Here is a 21,128-nt window from a genome sequence, read left to right on the forward strand (position 1 = left end):
AAGTGACATGCACTTCTTTGAAATCTGCAGCGTTTCTGCGCAGATTTTTCTGCACCATGTGCACAGCTCTTTTTATTTCACATTGATTTACATTGTACTGTAAATCACAGTGCAGTTCTGCACCAATTCTGCACTAAATCTGCATCGTGTGCACATACCCTAACTCTGCTGCCCGACTAATTCATCTCTCTCATCGCTACTCCTCCGTTTTCCCTCTCTGCAAATCTCTTCACTGGCTCCCATTCCCGCAGCGTATCCAGTTCAAATGACTAATACTGACCTACAAAGCCATCCATAACTTGTCTCCTCCATATATCTCTGAACTAATTTACCGATATCTCCCCTCACGTAATCTCCGGTCCTCCCAAGACCTCCTTCTTTCCTCCACACTTATTCGCTCATCACCTAATCGCCTCCAAGACCTCTCCCGACTATACCCCCATCCTCTGGAATTCTGTACCCCAACATGTCCGACTATCAACCACATTCGGATCCTTCAGACGGACCCTGAAAACCCACCTCTTCAAGAAAGCTTACAGCCTGCAATGACCCCGCTGCCTCCTCACCACTACCGGAGATACAGCCTCTCCAACACCAGAGCTCCTACAACCCTCCAACCTACTGTCTCCTTCCCCACCCTCCTGTAGAATGTAAGCCCGCAAGGGCAGGGTCCTCGCCCCTCTGTATCAGTCTGTCATTATTAGTTTGGTTACTGTAAGTGATATCAGTAATTTGTACATAACCCCTTCTCATGTACAGCACCATGGAATCATGGTGCTATACAAATCAATAATAATAATAGTAATAATAATAATAATAATAATAATAATAATAATAATGCTTATGACCATTTGATATTTCAGTTTTTCTTTTTTAATAAATTTGCAAAAATTACTACATTTATGTTTTTTCCCCAGTCAAGATGGGGTGCACAGTGTACATTAATGAGAAAAATGAACTTTTTTGAATTTACCAAGTGGCTGCAATGAAACAAAGAGTGAAAAATTTAAAGGGGTCTGAAACTTTCCGTACCCACTGTATTTACACTTAAACTGCACCAACGTGCAAGTTCCAGCAGAGGTCACTCCACACATAAAAAATAAATTATTGAAACTGATATGACTATAAGCCAGAGCAATAAAGAGGGCTCCTATTAGTGTGATGAAAGACCTGTATTCCAGACTATAGTACATGTAACAGTGTTAATTGAAAAAGGCAACCCCCAAAGGACAGATGCTAAGTAACATGTCCCCAGCCACTTGTGATAATAGTATACAGGTTCACCAAGAAGAGTCCTACCTTTTTCTTAGAATGTAGTGCTAGCAGACGTGCTGTGATGTGAGGTGCAAAGGTTTAACATGTAACATTAGAAAGAAGAGAAAGGCTTTGTCTTTTTTTGCTTCATCATTGTGGTATCTAAGGTCACAAACGGTTTTGATAGCAGATGAGAGGCAGCAGATCCTGTCTTCTTCATTCTAGAACTGTCACTGGTGATGGTTCCACTGCGTCAAAATGGGCAATTCTGTGAAGAAAGGGAAGGTTGTCATTGCCAATGAAAACCAGGTGAAGAGCTTGCGTCTCTACAAAGCAGGTAAGAAGATATGTTGGTAACCAGTATTATATTGAATTGATACTGTATTTTTTTTGGTGCTTAAATTGCATAGTAACACCATGTGCCTTTGAAGTTGTACCAGAACACGCAGTGGCAGAGGGTAAAGAAGATGTTTTTAGAACCTTGATGAATACGTTTTAAGGCTTGTTTGTAATCTTTTACCGCTGTGAATATCATTATCCTTTTTAATATCGTCTTATAAAGTTTGTGTTTATTGTGAACACTGAATGACATTTTCGTGTAACACAATACACATTGTACAGGGTGCTTATCATTAACATGGCTTCTTAGTACTTAGGTTTAAAGAAACATTGTTCCATGTACATAGTACATTCAGAAACACCTGTTAACTTCTGTGGTCGATCGCCCTGGACCTCTCTGTGAGATGGTTCCAGTTTCAGCTTTAAGTTTTTATATCAATTTTGTTACCACAACCTGACTGATAACTAAAGCTATGTTTATCATTCTGTAGTTTTCACCATTTTTGTGTAAAAAAAATATTTTCTCTCTCAGGTCTTGTAACATTTCTCTTCCATGTGGTGCCATTGCTGACATCATGAAATAGTCAACTGTCTGCTTGACATCTGTTTAATGAATTGTTAGACTTACCTGGGGTTGACTTCTTGTTAGAATTTTGTAGGTTAAACTTTAGCTTTGCTCCTAAGACTTTCATTGGGGGTGTACTAATTTTTGCAACATAGTCTTGAATGAATTTGTTGAAAAAATTACTTTTTTGGGTGTGCAAAATGATAAATCTTGTTTGCAGTCAATGGCCCACCTTTGTGGGAGTATTTTGTAGTATGGTATCCCATATAAAATGTTGATTCTGAAAGGAAACTAAAGGGTTTTTTTTTCAATTCTGCTTGGCATATACATAAATGCTGGGCATTGCATATATCCATCATTAGCACAGTTCACTTAGTGCTCTATGAAAGATATATCCGACATGTTGATCACACAGTACAACTTCTGTACCGCTGCGATCAGCTCATGGAGTCCAAATGATATGCACAGCCAGGCTCCAGCTGTAAGTCCTAGGACTGGCATTCTTGTAGATCCTAGCAGTGGGCTGGGCTGATGGGCTGAAAGAGGGTTCACTTTCCCTCTAACTTCTTTTCTGCCACTCTCACTCTTGACAGCGCCATAAACCTCATATGGGGCTGTCAAGAGTGAGAGCAGAACATGAGGAGTTAGACAGAGGGAACGTGCTCCTTTTTTCAGCCCATCGGCACCTCCACAGTGTGATTGTGGGTGCCAACAGGCCATGGTAACTGGAGGCCTGAGAAAGGTCTTTGGGTCTGCTGCACATTACAACTAATCAGATCCTGTCCGGAGCAAGTCCTGGTAGAATGTCAGTCACGTACTGACATTGTAATGATAGTATCCTATCATATTCAGCAGTGTTGTATCTAATATGATCATAACATTGAATTTTAAGCTGGCCATATACATTAGCTAGCTGTCAGCCAACCCTCCCATACATATAAGCACTCATTCGGCCAATCCCTTCTGTGTATTATATGAGGAAGCTGGTGGTTCTTATGGTGTTCAGAGGCTTATCTCTGAGAGAATAATGCCATTGGCCATCTGAAATCAGACATGCCTAATCGACATCTTCCCTAATGATCAGTTGACCTGTACCCCTATTTTATTATTATTATTATTATTATTATTATTATTATTATTTGTTTTTAGAGCATAATTGATTTCATGGTGCTGTACATACAAATTACAAATAGAAATGAGATGAATAATCTAATAATGACAGACTGGTACAGAAAGCAGAGGACCTTGCCCTTGCAGGTTTACATTTTTCAAGAAGTAAAACATTAGACTGTTGTCGGAACCCATAGAGAGGTTTGGCACATATTAGTCTAAAGTGTACGGCTGCCTTTACAGTCTCCTTAGAGGACTAAAAAATGTTGTAAAACAAATGTTTGTATTAAAAAAAGTAAAAACACTGAAACAAAAATATCAGTTTTACTGCCCTAAAAATGTGTTAAAGTAGCAAAAAATAAATGTAGCTAAAAAAGTCACATATAGTATATGATATCATCGCATCCGCAATGACGAATTCTATCAAACTATATAATTATTTATCCTGCATCATGAACACCAAAAATTAAATAATAAGTAATCAAAAAGCTTTATGTATTCAAAGCTGTTACCAATTAGCACTACAGCTTATTATGCAAAAATATGTACTCATACAACTCCGTAATTGAAAAAATTAAAAGTTATGTTTCTTAGAACGTAATGCAAACACAGGTGCTTCTCAAAAAATTAGAATATCATCAAAGGTTAATTTATTTCAGTTCTTCAATACAAAAAGTGAATCTCCTATATTATATAGTCATTACAGAGTGATCTATTCCAAGTGTTTATTTCTGTTAATGTTGATGATTATGGCTTACAGCCAATGAAACACAAAAGTCATTATCTCAGTAAATTAGAATACTTTATAACACTAGCTTGAAAACATTATTTTAATATCCAAAATGTTGGCCTACTGAAATGTACATTCAGTAAATGCACTCAATACTTGGTCAGGGCTTCTTTTGCATCAATTCCAGCATCAATGTGGCGTGGCATGGAGGGGATCAGCCTGTGGCACTGCTGAGGTGTTATGGAGGCCCAGGTTGCTTTGATAGCAGCCTTCAGGTCGTCTGCATTGTTGGGTCTGGTGTCTCTCATCTTCCTCTTGACAATACACCATAGATTCTCTATGGGGTTAAAGGGAACCTGTCAGCAGGATTGTGCACAGTAATCTACAGACCGTGTCAGGTCAGTACCATTATACTGATTAAAATGATACCTTGGTTGATGAAATCCATTTTGTGGGTGTTGCTTAATCTGTATTTCCAGTTTTCAGTTAGGCCTGTCCCACATGTCCAGATAATTCCGGTACCGGAATAAATCGGTACCGGAGTTATCCGTGTCCGTGTGTCCGTGAGCTCACGTAGGCCATCCGTGTGGCACACGTGCGGCAGCCGTGTGCCGCCTGGGTACCACACAGACCGTGCAGGAGAGACAGCGCTACAGTAAGCGCTGTCCCCCCAGCATGGTGCTGAAGCCGCCATTCATCCGTTCTCTCCAGCGCTCGCTGGGGAGAAGGGATGAAAAATCTTTTTTTTTTTTTTTTTATGTGTTTAAAATAAACTTTAAGGCATCGTCCCCCCTCCCACCCCCTGTGCGCCCGGCCGCCAGCATTAAAATATTCACCCGCCTCCCTCGACGCTTGCTCTCCGCCCAGCAACTTCTCCTGCACTGAGCGGTCACGTGGTACCGCCCATTACAGTTGATGAATATGCGGCTCCACCTCCCATAGGGGTGGAGCCGCATATTCATCAACTGTAATGGGCGGCACCACATGACCGCTCAGTGCAGGAGAAGCTGCTGGGCGGAGAGCAAGCGTCGATAGAGGCGGGTGAGTATTTTAATGCCGGCGGCCGGGCGCACAGAGGGTGGGAGGGGGGACGATGCCCTAAAGTTTATTTTAAACACATAAAAAAAAAAAAAAAAGATTTTTCATCCCTTCTCCCCAGCGAGCGCTGGAGAGAACGGATGAATGGCGGCTTCAGCACCATGCTGGGGGGACAGCGCTTACTGTAAGCGCTGTCTCCAGCACGGCACACGGACTGCACACGGAAAACATCTGTGTGCGTTACGTGTTTTACACGGACCCATTGACTTTAATGGGTCCGTGTAATACGTGCGCTCCCACGAACACTGACACGGTCCGCAAAAAATCAATGACATCTGCACAGATGCATTGATTTCAATGTGTCTACGTGTGTCAGTGGCTCCGGTACGTGAGGAAACTGTCACCTCACGTACCGGAGCCACTGACGTGTGAAACCGGCCTTAAAGAGATTCTCGTGCTCCTGGGCGGCCTGTGGGGGTGGAGTCTTCATGTGTTTCTCGGCTTAGGTATTAATACTGATGGCTTATGACAGGTCACTGATCCCTCAGTGACCTGCCTCCTATTTTACATACTGATTAATATATGTATTGAAAAAAAAAGATCACATTCAGCAAGCAAGCATCGGGGGCGGTGAGCCTGTGCTACAGCATGATCTCATCTGTAATATGCATTAAATTGTTTTATTTAGTCAAATATATTTATTCTGGAAAGAAAAACTCTTTCTCAAAATGGTGGCACCTTTTTGGCCAATTTGGCGCCGGCGTCGCCTGCGCAGTAGCATCTATCGGTGATCTGATAGATGCTACTGCACAGGCGCTGGTGGCACCATCTTGGTGGAGACAATTATTTTTTCTTCTTCTAGTAAAATGACGCTGGCGACGCCTGCTCAGTAGCATCTATCGGATCGCTGATAGATGCTACTGCACAGGCGCATCCAGCGCCATTTTTAGATTTTTTTTTCAGAATAAATGCATAAGACTAAATAAAACACCTTAAAACATATTTTAGAAGCGATCATGGTGTAGCGCAGATGACGCCGTCTGCCTGCTGAATGTGATTTTTTTTCTATAAATATTATATTCAGTATGTAAAATAGGGGGCAGGTCACTAATGGATCAGTGACCTGTCATAAGCCATCAGTATAAATACCTAAGCAGAGCACCACATGAAGACCACACCCCCAAAGGCGCACCCCGAGCACGAGAATCTCATTAACTGAAAACTGGAAATACAGATTAAACAATAATCACAAGACGGATTTCATCAACCAAGGTATCATTTTAATCAGTATAACTGTGCCAACCTGACACTGTCTGTAGGTTACTCAGCACAATCCTGATGACAGTTTTCCTTTAAGGTCAGGCGAGTTTGCTGGTCAATCTAGCACAGTGATACTGTTGTTTTTAAACCAGGTATTGGTACTTTTGGCAGTGTGAACAGGTGCCAAGTCCTGCTGGAGAATGAAATTTCCATCTCCAAAAAGCTTGTCAGTAGAGGGAAGGATGAAGAGCTCCAAAATTTCCTGGTAGATGGCTGCACTTACTTTGGTCTTGATAAAGCTCAGTGGACCTACACCAGCAGATGACATGGCTCCCCAAACCATCGCTGATTGTGGAAACTTCACACTAGACCTCAAGCAGCTTGGATTGTGGCCTCTCCACTCTTCCTCCAGACTCTGGGACCTTGATTTCCAAATGAAATGCAAAATTTACTTTCATCTGAAAACAACACCTTGGACCATTGAGCAACAGTCCAGATAAGACACTTCTGGCATTGTCTATTGGTCATGAGTGGCTTGACACAAGAATATGACACTTGTAGCCCATGTCCTGGATATATCTGTGTGTGGTGGATCTTGAAGCAATGACTCCAGCAGCAGTCCACTCCTTGTGAATCTCCCCCAAATTTTTGAATGACCTTTTCTTAACAATGCTTTCAAGGCTGCGGTTATCCCGGTTGCTTGTGCTTCTTTTTCTACCACACTTTTTCCTTCCATGTGCTTGGATACAGCACTCTAACAGCCAGCTTCTTTAGCAATGACCTTTTGTGGCTTATCCTCCTTGCGGAGTGTTAATGACTGCCTTCTGGACATCTGTCACGTCAGCAGTCTTTCCCATGATTGTGGAGCCTCCTGAAACAGACTAAGGGACCTTTTTAAACACTTAGGAAGCCTTTGTAGGTGTTTTTGCTAATTGTTCTAATTTATTGGGATAATGACATTTGGGTTTTCATTGACTGTAAGCCATAATCATCAATATTAACAGAAATAAACTCTTGAAATAGATTGCTCTGTTTGTAATGAATCGATATAATATGAGTTTCACTTTTTGTACTGAAGAACTGAAATAAATTAACTTTTTGATGATATTCTAATTTTGTGAGAAGCACCTGTACATTTTTTTTCATTAAAATGTGATTCTCTTGTGCAAAAGTTGTAAAATGTAAAAGAAAAAATATGTTGGGTGTACCTCTTGGGGTTTGGGCATGAGGACCTTCAGAGTTTAATATGCTACTTGTTGTGCAAAGTGAAACCTGAGGAATTACTGCTATTAACTCTTATTGAAGGTCTTTTGCTGTCACACAATGATTTTTGACCACATGCTTTCTCATGAATCTGATGGCCACCAGTGATAGCTCTTTCTGCCATGTCCAGATACTGTAGCCAGTGTCACTTTAACTTTTAACTTACAAGCTAAGCTTCCAACTGTATCTCTAGGAATATTCAATGCCTTTGCCATTATTTTCTATCCTCCTAATTATTTGTGCAAGTCAATTGCATCTTAACTTTTTGGCTCACTCTCTCAACTATCCAAAAATATTTGTGAACTGGAAGCCATTGCCCATGAGGAATGGATTAACATTCTTCTGGAATGCTGCTGGAAACTGGTGTTTGACCATGAATCACATTGGCAGCAGATCATTATAGCCAAAGGGTGCTCTGCTAAGTACCACAGGCACTTGAAGGGGTTGAATAATTTTGAAACTGCAGTAATCTTTAAAAGAGACATTTTGTGTTAAATTTCGAGAAACCACTTGATATATTAGATATGTTGAGCTATTTAATGAAAATATGTCATTGGGTCAAAAGTGACCAATCTTTACTCTTATTTATAACTGCTGTTGTCCTGAGTATTTTGCTCTTTGCCTGTGATTTTTTTTTTTTAAATCTGCCATATGATTACATAGTATAGGTCTTTCTATTTAACAGACCCAATATGTTAATTGTTATATTTAGATGTTTTGCTCACAGGATTCTCTGGGGAGTATCTCAAAGCTTTTCTGTATAATTAATTTTGTGAGCACCGCCCCTTTGTAAAGACCAAAGCAGTTTGCATATTGAGCACACTAAATAAAAAAGCCCATATCTCTGGAACTGTTTGGCAGATTTAAAAGCAAATTGTTCTTGTTTGATTGATTGGTTTATTGCAAACAGCAGGTAGTTTGTCAATTTTGCTAATGAATGCCATTTACAATAAGAGTTGAATAATTTAGAATGCAACTGAATACTTTTTATGGCTTTCATGCATTATGCCTAAACTTTTACCACAAGTGCATTCTTCGACTTTGTATGGTGAGATAACTAGAGACATCTTGACTTTGCAGTATTAGCAGACTGATGGATGATACGTAGCTATGATATCACCACTCATCAAGTAGTGCTTAAGGAAAACCACGACATGGTGTCAGACTAGTGTCCCTTAAGCCTATCAGAGGAATTGATTTGATGGCCCCGTTGCCATCTTCCCACTTTAAATTTATTCTTTGATTTATCATCACACATATATCAAATATGCAAATTGCCTCTTCAGAGAGAAAGAGGACTTGAACTCTATATAGCACCACCTGTTGGAAGTAGCGATCCTATGTCACTCTCCACAAGGAGAATCCTTACCCCATAGGCTGCCGTCACACTAGCAGTATTTGGTCAGTATTTTACATCAGTATTTGTAAGCCAAAACCAGGAGTGGAACAATTAGAGGAAAAGTATAATAGAAACATATGCACCACTTCTGCATTTATCCCCCACTCCTGGTTTTGGCTTACAAATACTGATGTAAAATACTGACCAAATACTGATAGTGTGACGGCAGCCTTAGACATATATCAAATAAAATCTACTATATAATTGTCTAAGGGTCACTTCTGTCTTTCTGTCTGTAACGGAAATCCCAAGTCGCTGATTGGTTGCGGCAAAACAGCCACGTCCAATCAGCGACGGGCACAGTCCGGCGGCAAAATGGCTGCTCCTTACTCCCCACAGTCAGCGCCCGCTCCATACTTCCCTCCAGTCAGCGCTCACACAGGGTTATGGCAGCGTTAATGGACCGCGTTATACCACGGTGTAATGCACTCCATTAACGCTGCTATTAACCCTGTGTGACCAACTTTTTTACTATTGATGCTGCCTATGCAGCATCAATAGTAAAAAGATCTAATGTTAAAAATAATAAGAAAAAATAAAAAATCATTATATACTCACCTTCTGGATCCAGCCCAGGCCTTTCCCGCTCCTCGCGACGCTCCGGTGACCGGTCCATGCATTGCGGTCTCGCGAGATAATGAGGTAGCGGTCTCGCGAGACCGCTACGTCATCATCTTGCGAGACCGCAATGCACTCTCGGGACCGGAGCATCGGTAAACGCCTTTAGTGGGATCCAGGGGCTCCGGAAGGTGAGTATATAACTATTTTTTATTTTAATTATTTTTTTAACAGAGATATGGTGCCCACATTGCTATATACTATGTGAGCTGTGTTAGATACTGTGTGGGCTGTGTTATATACTACATATCTGTGCTATATACTACGTGGCTGAGCAATATACTACGTGGCTGGGCAATATACTACGTGGCTGGGCAATATACTACGTCGCTGGACAATATACTACGTGGCTGGGCAATATACTACATATCTGTGCTATATACTACGTGGCTTAGCAATATACTACGTGGCTGGGCAATATACTACGTGGCTGGGCAATATACTACGTCGCTGGGAAATATACTACGTGACTGGGCAATATACTATGTGGCTGAGCAATATACTACGTGGCTGGGCAATATATTATGTGGCTGGGCAATATACTACATGGCTGGCAATATACTATGTCGCTGGGCTATTTACTACGTAGCCTGTGCTATATACTACATGGGCTGTGCTATATACTACATGGGCTGTGCTATATACTACATGGGCTGTGCTATATACTACGTGGCTGTGCTATATACTATGTGGCTGTGCTATATACTACGTGGCTGGGCAATATATTATATGGGCTGTGCTATATACTATGTGGCTGTGCTATATACTACGTGGGCTGTGTTATACACTACGTGGCTCTTTCGCCTGGGGCCCTCAATTGCATTATTCTGAAAACTTCATAAATAAACTACATACATATTCTAGAATACCCAATGTGTTAGAATCGGGCCACCATCTAGTAATCAATAATATCTTATAATAAATCAGGTTATGGATCCTAGTAACAAAAGCTTCATAGTCAGCTCCACACAGGGTTACCTTATTGTGGATCTTTAAAACCATGTTTTGTTAGGGAACCATTTGTCTTAGAGCTGATGCTCTATCACTTTGGTAGGCTAGCTTGACCCTGCCACCACAGGGCATTTATATTTTCAGGACCGAGAACCATAGCTTGAAGCACTTGGCCACAATGAAAAGTTTGATATGGTCCCAACCCGTCGTGAGGGTTTATCCTTCTGCAATCTGAAGATATGCCAAATTTATCAAACTGCTTGAGCCACTGTGATTAATTTGGTGCAATCTTTTTTAAGTTTACACTGTCTAAGGTAAAACTGCCCCAATGTCTTTTTTAATGTGATATCAAATTTGTGTTTATTTTTACAAACGTTCCTAGTGCATCCACATTAAAAACACACTGTTCTTTTCTTTATTTGCCTACACATACATCGGGATATATTTGCTTTTTAGCATCTGCAATTAGTTGGAATTATATGATACACGTTTCATGGATTCCAGGTAGTGATGGAGTAAAACCTTCTCTCCTGGAGACTAGTGTAGCGCCCCCACTGCCGCAGGGCCGAGGGGTACCCGGTACCGGGCCTCTGAGTCTCTGCTCTGGGGTTGTCACGGTGGCTAGACCCGGTCCGTGACCCTGCTGAGGGGCGTACAGTAATAGATGTGGATGGTGGTGGTGGTGCGGTGCAGTAAATAACGAGGACACCAGGTTGCAGTCTCTTTACCTCTTTACTGAAGATCTCTGGGTCCTCAATCCGGAATATGGTTAACCAGGCTGCGCAAGTCCGGCCGGTCCAATGGCACCTCCAGAGTTCTCTTTGCAGGTGGAAATCTGTGCCTTCCTGCTAGCGCTATGTGTTGTGGTCCTTCCCTGCTGTGCTTACGGAAAGTCCCCACAACTGTTGTGTCTGTTTCTTAAGTTCCCTCACAACTCGATTAGATGATGTTCTGCTAATCTTCCGTCCCTCCCTGATGTTACGGTTAGGACGGCACCCGTATGACGGGTAGGCTCGGAGCTCTTCCGGGACCCTAGAGTCGCCCCTCTCCACAAGTTGCCCCCTATGTCTTCGTAGGTGATTTAGGTGAGACAGCCCGCCTATGACTGACTGTCCTGCCGTTGGTTTGAAGTATTGCTTGAAGCTAGATGTATGAATACTTCCTCGGCGTTCTGGCCGCCGGTTGTGCGCCTCAGTAGAATGTTGCCTCGGTCTCACAGCACGACTCCTACTGGTATTCTCCTTGTTGCTTTGATCTCGTTTCTCACTCAGCACAATCTATCTCACTTCTAATCCTTCCTTGGGCACCGCCGCTATGCTGAGCAGGCACGGTCCCGTGACATTCTCTCAAGTTGCCAGGCCTCTGTCAGGATCCCACCCCCGACAGGGGCCCTACCGAATCTTCCCCCACAACACCCTCTGCCACAAGGTGTTGCCTGGTTCCAACCCAGTCAGCTTTCTCCCTAACTTCCTGCCTGACCCCCAGTTTTACCAGTATGTGAGGAGTGGCCTAATGAATAGAACCCTTAGCTCCCCCTGGAGGCCCGGCTGTGAAATGTATTGGTGTCTGTGATACCTGGTCAGGTGAACTCCTTCAGTGCCATCAGACGTACCATAGCTCCCCTTAGTGGCGGAGCCACAGTACTGCAACGACCAGGACTCTGGGGCGCTGCACTAGTGAAACAAGAATGCATTATCTGTGTAATGAGCAAAGGATCAAAGAAAATTACCAGTGTACATCTCTGAAATTAAATCTGAAAACAGATGTTCAGTATAATAAACAGCATCCCCATGACCCATCATGAGGCTCATGAAAAAGTGGGAACCATATCTGACAGAGAATGTAGACTCATGAAGGCCAATATAGTGCAAGCATCTGTTTACATGGACAGACCATCTGCACTAAACGACCACTGATGGGTAAAGGTTTTTCCAATCGGCGGTCGTTTAATAACCTATACATGCAGGCAAATTAAAGAAAACGATGCACACAGAGCGATTTGTAATACATCACTCAGTGCACGTAGGCTGCTAATGGCTGTCAGCAGTGCAAGTCCTAGTTATACAGGATGAGGATGCTCGGCTGAGGATAAGATCATTTGTAAGTTTTTTTTCGGGCATGCAAAGTTTGCACAGCCCTTCGAACTTACAGCACAGGCGACGGGGACGTTCATGAAGGAAATGGAGGCGGTGCCCGGCGCACGGAGGCCCTGAGTGATGGCTGGGAGGCGTTTGTGTCAGGGGGGAAAAGACATGACCCCCTGACAAATTCAGGTATAAGGGGCACATTATAAAAGCGATTATTTCAGCGTTTGCAGGAACCCGAACTAAAAGAGCTACCTTGACAGAATGCAGCATTAGTGCTGCACAAGGTGGATCTTTTAGTTAAAAACGCCTGGGGGGGGTGACAGGTTCCCTTTAACCTTTGAACATGTCCACAAAATGTAGAGCATTTTTCTGGCAGAGCACTCTTGAAAGCAGGACACTCCTCAACAACCTGGACAATGCTGATCAAGTGTAGGATACCATCTACTTAAAATGTTCAGATTAGTTTCGATTATAAGTTTATTGTGAATTCCCCTGAAGCAAGTGGTCAAAATTTAGAACCAGTGGAAGTCTAGACAGGGTGGAACCCATGTCCAATTTCCATTTAGTAACATAGAACCCTCACAATTTTTTTAATAACTATTGAGGTTGGTATTTTTTTTTAGAACTGAAAAGCACACCTTTTTATTCTGTGGTAGTATCTTAACATGCCTTTGTATGTGAATAGGGGTTAACTTAAACAACCTCTTTTAGTATTGTATAGGTCTTTATTTACATACATTGCCCCAATTATATTGATAATGGTGATGTGATGGGTTGCCTTTATGTATACTATGGGAAAAGCCTGTTAAATAATTGTTTTACCCGAGTTGTGAAACTCTTAAGACATTTTTTTCAATATAAACCTATCTGGTCAGACTGCTCTAACATGGTGACAAAGCAGTTTGTGACATGCAAATATCAAATGCATGCATGATGCCTGCTTATTATGCCTAATGAACACGTGATAACCTTAACATCTCTCTAGGGTTTCACATTCCTTTGGCTCATTTTAACTCCTAACTACATGTAACTATCATTTACAGAGATGGCAATTAGTAATTAACATCTAGTGCTATAATATAACTACCAATTGTGGCACCCAGCAGTTAGACAAAGGGTGGGAGCTCACTCTATGACCCCTTTGGCACCACTGCAATGCAATCAAGGGATTTCCATGACATCCAGGTGCCTGAAGAATGCCTGTAGGTCTGCCTTCTCTGTATGTCTGTTAAGCCCTGCCAAAGGCCTTCCTATCAGTAATACTCATTGACTTATTCGAACAAAGTGACAGAGGACCTCCGTTCTTGTGATTGGTGGAGGTCCCAGCATTGGCACTCCGTTATCAGATTCTTATCACTGATTCTGTATGTTAGGGTACCGTCACACATTGAAATTTCCATCGCTACGACGTTACGATTCGTGACGTTCTAGCGATATCGTTACGATATCGCAGTGTCTGACACGCAGCAGCGATCAGGGATCCTGCTGAGAATCGTACGTCGTAGCAGATCATATGGAACTTTCTTTCGTCGCTTGATCACCCGCTGACATCGCTGGATCGTTGTGTGTGACAGCGATCCAGCGATGTCTTCGCTTGTAACCAGGGTAAACATCGGGTAACTAAGCGCAGGGCCGCGCTTAGTAACCCGATGTTTACCCTGGTTACAAGCGTAAACGTAAAAAACCAAACCGTACATGCTCACCCGTCGGTGTCCTTCAGGTCCCTTGCCGTCTGCTTCCTGCTCTGAGTGCCGGCCGGAAAGTGAGAGCAGATCACAGCGGTGCTGCGATCTGCTCTCACTGTACGGCTACACTCAGAGCAGGAAGCAGACGGCAAGGGACCTGAAGGACACCGACGGGTGAGTATGTACTGTTTGTTTTTTTATGCTTACGCTGGTAACCAGGGTAAACATCGGGTTACTAAGCGCGGCCCTGCGCTTAGTTACCCGATGTTTACCCTGGTTACCCGGGGACTTCGGCATCGCTCCAGCGCCGTGATTGCAACGTGTGACCGCAGTCTACGACGCTGGAGCGATATTCATACGATCGCTGCGACGTCACGGATCGTGCCGTCGCAGCGATGAAAATTTCAATGTGTGACGGTACCCTTAGACTCACCTTATGAGGTGCATTCTCAAAGCCACATGACAGGGTGAAAACCCAGGATGTTGGCACATCAAGCTGTAAGGCAAAAAAACAAGCAGAGTAGGAGACAACAGAATCCACAGTATTGAGAGGGCAGATGAAAAGGAAAGTGGCTGATCTGAAGCAGCATACTGATATAGATAGCAGAAAACACATCAGGTAACATTTTAATGTGAACAGACTCTTAAGGCCCTGTCTCACATAGCGAGATCGCTAGCGAGATCGCTGCTGAGTCACAAGTTTTGTGACGCAACAGCGACCTCAGTAGCGATCTCGCTATGTGTGACACGTACCAGCGATCAGGCCCCTGCTGCGAGATCGCTGGTCGTGTCAGAATGGCCTGGACCTTTTTTTGGTCGTTGAGGTCCCGCTGACATCGCTGAATCGGTGTGTGTGACACCGATCCAGCGATGTCTTCACTGGTAACCAGGGTAAACATCGGGTTACTAAGCGCAGGGCCGCGCTTAGTAACCCGATGTTTACCCTGGTTACCAGCGTAAATGTAAAAAAAAAACAAACAGCACATACTCACCATCTGTTGCCCGTCAGGTCCCTTGGCGTCTGCTTCCTGCTCTGACTGACTGCCGGCCGGAAAGTGAGAGCAGATCACAGCAGTGACGTCACCGCTGCGCTCTGCTCTCACTGTACGGCGGCACACAGTCAGAGCAGGAAGCAGACGCCAAGGGACCTGACGGGCAACATATGGTGAGTATGTACTGTTTTTTTTTTTTTTACATTTACGCTGGTAACCAGGGTAAACATCGGGTTACTAAGCGCGGCCCTGCGCTTAGTAACCCGATGTTTACCCTGGTTACCCGGGTGCTGCAGGGGGACTTCGGCATCGTTGAAGACAGTTTCAACGATGCCGAAGTCGTTCCCCTGATCGTTGGTCGCTGGAGAGAGCTGTCTGTGTGACAGCTCCCCAGCGACCACACAGCGACCACACAGCGACGCTGCAGCGATCAGCATCGTTGTCTGTATCGCTGCAGCGTCGCTGTGTGAGATGGGGCCTTTAGAGTTTTTGATGCTACAGCAAACAATGTGTTTGTAGAAAGCACAAGAGTTTGCAAATATAAATGCAGTATAGCAAATATTCTCCAGATATCAGTTTATAATGCTTACTGAAAATGATGGGTTAATCAACAAGTCTTGAGGGGCAGTAAATGCTAATTGTAGAAATAATAGAAATAAGGGTAGTTTGAGGAGGTAACAATAGAATTCACTGGATGGTGGCAATCTCCAAGTAAATAATAGTAATAATCTTTATTTTTATATAGCGCTAACATATTCCGCAGCGCTTTACAGGTTGCACATATCATCGCTGTCCCCGTTTGGGCTCACAATCTAAATTCACTATCAGTATGTCTTTGGAATGTGGGAGGAAACCGGAGTACCCGGAGGAAACCCACGCAAACACAGAGAGAACATACAAACAGCAGAACCCATTCCAGTATCAATTCTCAGACACAAGGATATCAAATGGGCTATTAAAAGACCTCTGAGGATTATCTTACTGAGAAACGCTGAGTCACTTGTAGCAGCCAACATGCAGCACAACAAAGGGCAGCATCCATACTGAAATTGAAGGATGACCCTATCCCATCCCACTTCCTCCCCAACCATCCTGCTTGTATCAGCCCTAAACCAACTCTTCATCTTATCATCAACCTTTGGTATCCCCCCTTTCAAATATGCAACTGTTACACCCATCTCAAAGAAGCCATTCCTTCACTCAACCTCTACATCCAGTATTCTCACCATATCATTACTCCCTTTTACCTCAAAACTTCTTGAGCTGCATGTTCACATTGAACTCCCACTTATCTTACCAACTCCTTGACAACCTACAATCTGGCTTCCATCTCCACCACTCCACTGAAATTGCCAAAGTTACTAACGACCTACTAGCGGCCAAACCTAACAAATACTCTGTACTTATGCTCCTAAACCTGTCATCTGCCTTAAAACAGTCAGCCACGCCCTTCTACTACATTTATTGGTTTATTGGTTTTACTGTTCCCCCAGCGAATTGAGGGTATGTGCACACGTCCGGATTTCTTGTAGAAATTTCCTGAAGAAAACCGGAAATTTTCTGCAAGAAATCCACTTTTTTTTTTTGCGTTTTTTTCCGTTTTTTTCGCGTTTTTTTAGCATTCTGCAAGCGTAATTAGCTTGCAGAATGCTAAAGTTTGCCAAGCGATCTGTAGCATCGCTTGGAAAACTGACTGACAAGTTGGTCACATTTGTCAAACATACTGTTTGACAAGTGTGACCAACTTTTTACTATAGATGCTGCCTATGCAGCATCTATAGTAAAAGATAGAATGTTTAAAAATAATAAAAAAAATAAAAAAATGGTTATACTCATCCTCTGCAGACAGCCGATCTCCTCAGCGGCGTCCGTTCCTATAGATGCCAGTGTGGTTCAGGACCTTCGATGACGTCGCGGCTTGTGATTGGTCGTGTGAGTCACATGAGCGGTCACGCGACCAATCACAAGACAGCGACGTCATCACAGGTCCTGAACCACACCATCTATAGGAACGGAAGAGAGAGCATGCACCGGAGAGGCGGGAACACTTCGGGGGCCATCAGAGGGTGAGTATATCACTATTTTTTATTTGAATTCTTTTTTTTTTACCAATTATATGGTGCCCAGTCCGTGGAGGAGAGTCTCCTCTCCTCCACCATGGGTACCAACCGCACATAATCTGCTTACTTCCCGCATGGTGTGCACAGCCCCGTGCGGGAAGTAAGCAGATCAATGGGCTCCTAGGTGTGCGGAATCCCCGCAATTCCGCATTTTTAATGAACATGTTGCTTTTTTTTCCGCGATGCGATTTTTTTGCGGAAAAAAATGCAACATTTGCACAAAAAATGCGGAATACCCTCTAAATAATAGGAGGCATATGTAAGTGTTTTTTTCGCGTTTTTATCACGTTTTTATAGCGAAAAAATGCGAAAAATCCTGAACGTGTGCACATGGCCTAAGTTTAAATTACTAATGACTTGTAAGGCTGTCCTTAATCTGTCTCCTCTATACATCAGCAAACTAATCTTACAAAGTTACATAGGTTAAAAAAAGACCTAGGTCCATCAAGTTCAATCTTTCTCCACCAGTTATACATATTGTCTCTAATTTAACTATAACCAACAATATTATTTGTACTGAGAAAACCATCCAGCACTTTTTTAAAAGCTGTTATAGTATCTGCCATTGCTACCTCTTGTGGTAGCGCATTCCACACTCTGACTGCTCTAACGGTAAAGAACCCTTTCCTATTTAGCTGCCAGATTCACCTTTCTTCCACCAGTAATGAGTGCCCCCTGGTCGTTGTAAGGTAATTAGCAGGAATAAGACATGTTCCAGTCCCTTGTTATCAACATAACATGTATTTATATATATAAATGAGATCTCCTCTAAAACGCTTTTATCTAAGCTAAACAAGCCCAACTTTTCCAACCTCTCCTCTTATGAGAGGCCTTCCAACCCTTGTAATAAACTAGTTGCTCACCTTTAAACTGGCTCTAACTTCTGAATATCCTTTTTTAAAATGTGGGGCCCAAAAATCGATCCCATATTCTAGATGTGGCCTCACAAGTGGTTTATAAAGAGGTAGCAATATGTTGGGATCACAGGATTTTCTCTCTCTTTTTATACTCCCTAAAATCCTGCTTTCTTTTGCGGCTGCTGCTTGACATTGAGTACTGCTGTTCAGCTTACTTGTAAGCTGTTCTGTAGTGCCAAGTATGCTCCCATTTAATGTATATGCAGCAATAAAATTACTCCGTCCTAGGTGCGTTACTTTACATTTATCTACATTAAAGGGAACCTTTCACCTGAATTTGGCGGGACCAGTTTTGGGTCATATGGGCGGGGTTTTCGGGTGTTTGATTCACCCTTTCCTTACCCGCTGGCTGCATGCTGGCCGCAATATTGGATTGAAGTTCATTCTCTGTCCTCCGGAGTAAGGATATTGCCTTGCGCAGGCGTGTACTCCGGAGGACAGAGAATGAACTTCAATCCAATATTGCGGCCAGCATGCAGCCAGCGGGTAAGGAAAGGGTGAATCAAACACCCAAAAACCCCGCCCATATGACCCAAAACTGGTCCCGCCAAATTCAGGTGACAGGTTTCCTTTAAACCTTATCCAGATCATTTTGCAATATTTTAATTTCAAGGTCAGATTTTAGTATACTACATATTTTGGTGTTATCAGCAAAGACTGACATCTTCTGATGTCTTCCCAAACGTAATCTCTGGTCCTTACAAGACCTTCTTCTCTCCTCCACCCTTGTAGGTTCCTCAACGAACAGTCTTCAAGATTTTGTCTGCTACAATTTAAACCTTCAAATGCAACCTGGAAATTTATGCCTTCAGCAAAGCCTACAGCTAACAATATTCTTGCTGCCATCTCACTACCACCAAAGCTGCTGCAACCCCCGACCTATTGTCTCCTTCCCCAATACCCTGCAGATTGTAAGCTCATGAGGGTCATGTCTTCTCCCCCTCTGTACCTATCTCTCATAGTTAAATTGATCACAGTCTCCACCTGGAAGCAGACAATTCCTTTTGAAAGCACATATTATTACTGTCAAACAAACAACTATTTAATGTGCATGGCCACCTTGAGACTTTGTGACATACTTTAATTGGCAATGGTGGATTTTTTGGAACATTCCAATAGGAATTGGAGATTGATGACATAAATGTATGCTGTTTTCACAATTAATATCGCCATTGTGCCATTAAGGAAGAACACACAGAGAGAGAGAGCTGAAGAGGAAAGAATGACCTGTGGACTGTAAGGGTACCGTCTCACAGTGGCACTTTGGTCGCTACGACGGCACGATCCGTGACACTCCAGCGTCGCTCCAATATCGCTCCAGCGTCGTAGACAGCGGTCACACTTTGCAATGCACGACGCTGGAGCGATAATTTCATGACGTATTTGCGATGTAGAAGCCGTTGGTTACTGTGCGCACATCGTATACAACCTTTGTTACGCAATGCGATCATGCCGCCACAGCGGGACACTTGACGACGAAAGAAAGTTTCAAACGATCTGCTACGGCGTACGATTCTCAGCGGGGTCCCTGATCGCAGTAGCTTGTCAGACACAGCGATATCGTATGGATATCGCTGGAACGTCACGGATCGTGCCGTCGTAGCGACCAAAGTGCCACTGTGAGACAGTACCCTAAGGGAAGGAGATGACTGCATTGTTTAGAATGCTAACTTGTTCTAAATTTGCATGAACAGATTTGTATGAATATGTCTTCCTCCTAATGAAATTAACAACCTACAGTGAACATTTTCCTGGAAAGAAAGCATACACATTTACATTTACATACACATGAGAATTTTAGCTACCCATTACTTACATGTTCATGATATTAAGTGGAGACCAGCTATAATGTGCTTAATCATTCTTTGGAGTTCACTGACTTTCAGTGTATCACTTAGTTGTCCGAGTTTGTGAATGTTTTGCCCAGAGGTGTATCTAGGGTTTCTGCACCTGGGGCAAGAATTCATTTTGGCTCCCCCCCAAGGACATATGCCCCCCGTCAGCTCCATCATTACCCTCTCCTCCCCCACCATCCCCATCATTGCCCTCTCCCCGTCAGCCCCATCATTGCCCTCTCCTCCTCCACCACCATCCCCATCATTGCTCTCTCCCCGTCAGCCCCATCATTGCCCTCTCCTCCTCCACCATCCCCATCATTGCTCTCTCCCCATCAGCCCCATCATTGCTCTCTCCTCCCCCCACCCACACACACCACTCACTTCTCTGCACATTTCCCTGCAGCGCGATACACACACATACACACACCCAATACTGAGCCACACACACTCACATACACACACTCACATACATACACTCACATACGCACACTCACACACACATAGACATTCACATACACACACATATACACACACACATACACACATTCACACACACACACACACACACACATTCACACACACCTCTCACCTCTCCTGGCGCTCTGCCACAGCATCTGATCACCTTCCTCTGACACAGCCGGCCACTGAATGATGACGTCATCCAGCGGCGCGCCTGTGTGAGAGGAAGCAGGAAGACAGATCGCTGGGCAGCGGAGCTGCAGGGATTTCTCCCTGCCCGCCACAGCCACTCTGCCGGGGTCCCCCTCCACCTCTGAACACGTTGGGAGCCGGCACTCTGCAGCTGTCAGCTTGACAGTCGGCACAGAGAACAGCTGACTCCCAGACCGGGGGCGGCAGAATGCAGCCGCCGGGGGAGACACTGCGGACCACCGAATTAGGTGGTCCAACTGCGCCCCCTTCCGGCTGTGCCCGGGGCACATGCCCCGGCTGCCCCCCCCCTA

At 43.7% G+C, this 21,128-nt stretch overlaps 1 protein-coding gene across 1 annotated transcript in view; it reads left to right on the forward strand.

Moving 5' to 3' along the window:
• The first annotated feature begins 1,233 nt into the window (after positions 1-1,233).
• The window catches only part of TXNRD1 (thioredoxin reductase 1), a 124,064-nt gene continuing 104,169 nt past the window's right edge, over positions 1,234-21,128 (forward strand). The window contains exon 1 of the mRNA XM_077265660.1: positions 1,234-1,591. Within this exon, the coding sequence (XP_077121775.1) occupies positions 1,513-1,591 (79 nt within the window). The 5' untranslated portion in view covers positions 1,234-1,512. The remainder of the gene's footprint in view (positions 1,592-21,128) is intronic.

Source organism: Ranitomeya variabilis, chromosome 5 (genome assembly GCF_051348905.1).
Source record: "Ranitomeya variabilis isolate aRanVar5 chromosome 5, aRanVar5.hap1, whole genome shotgun sequence".
Taxonomy (NCBI): Eukaryota; Metazoa; Chordata; class Amphibia; order Anura; family Dendrobatidae; genus Ranitomeya; species Ranitomeya variabilis.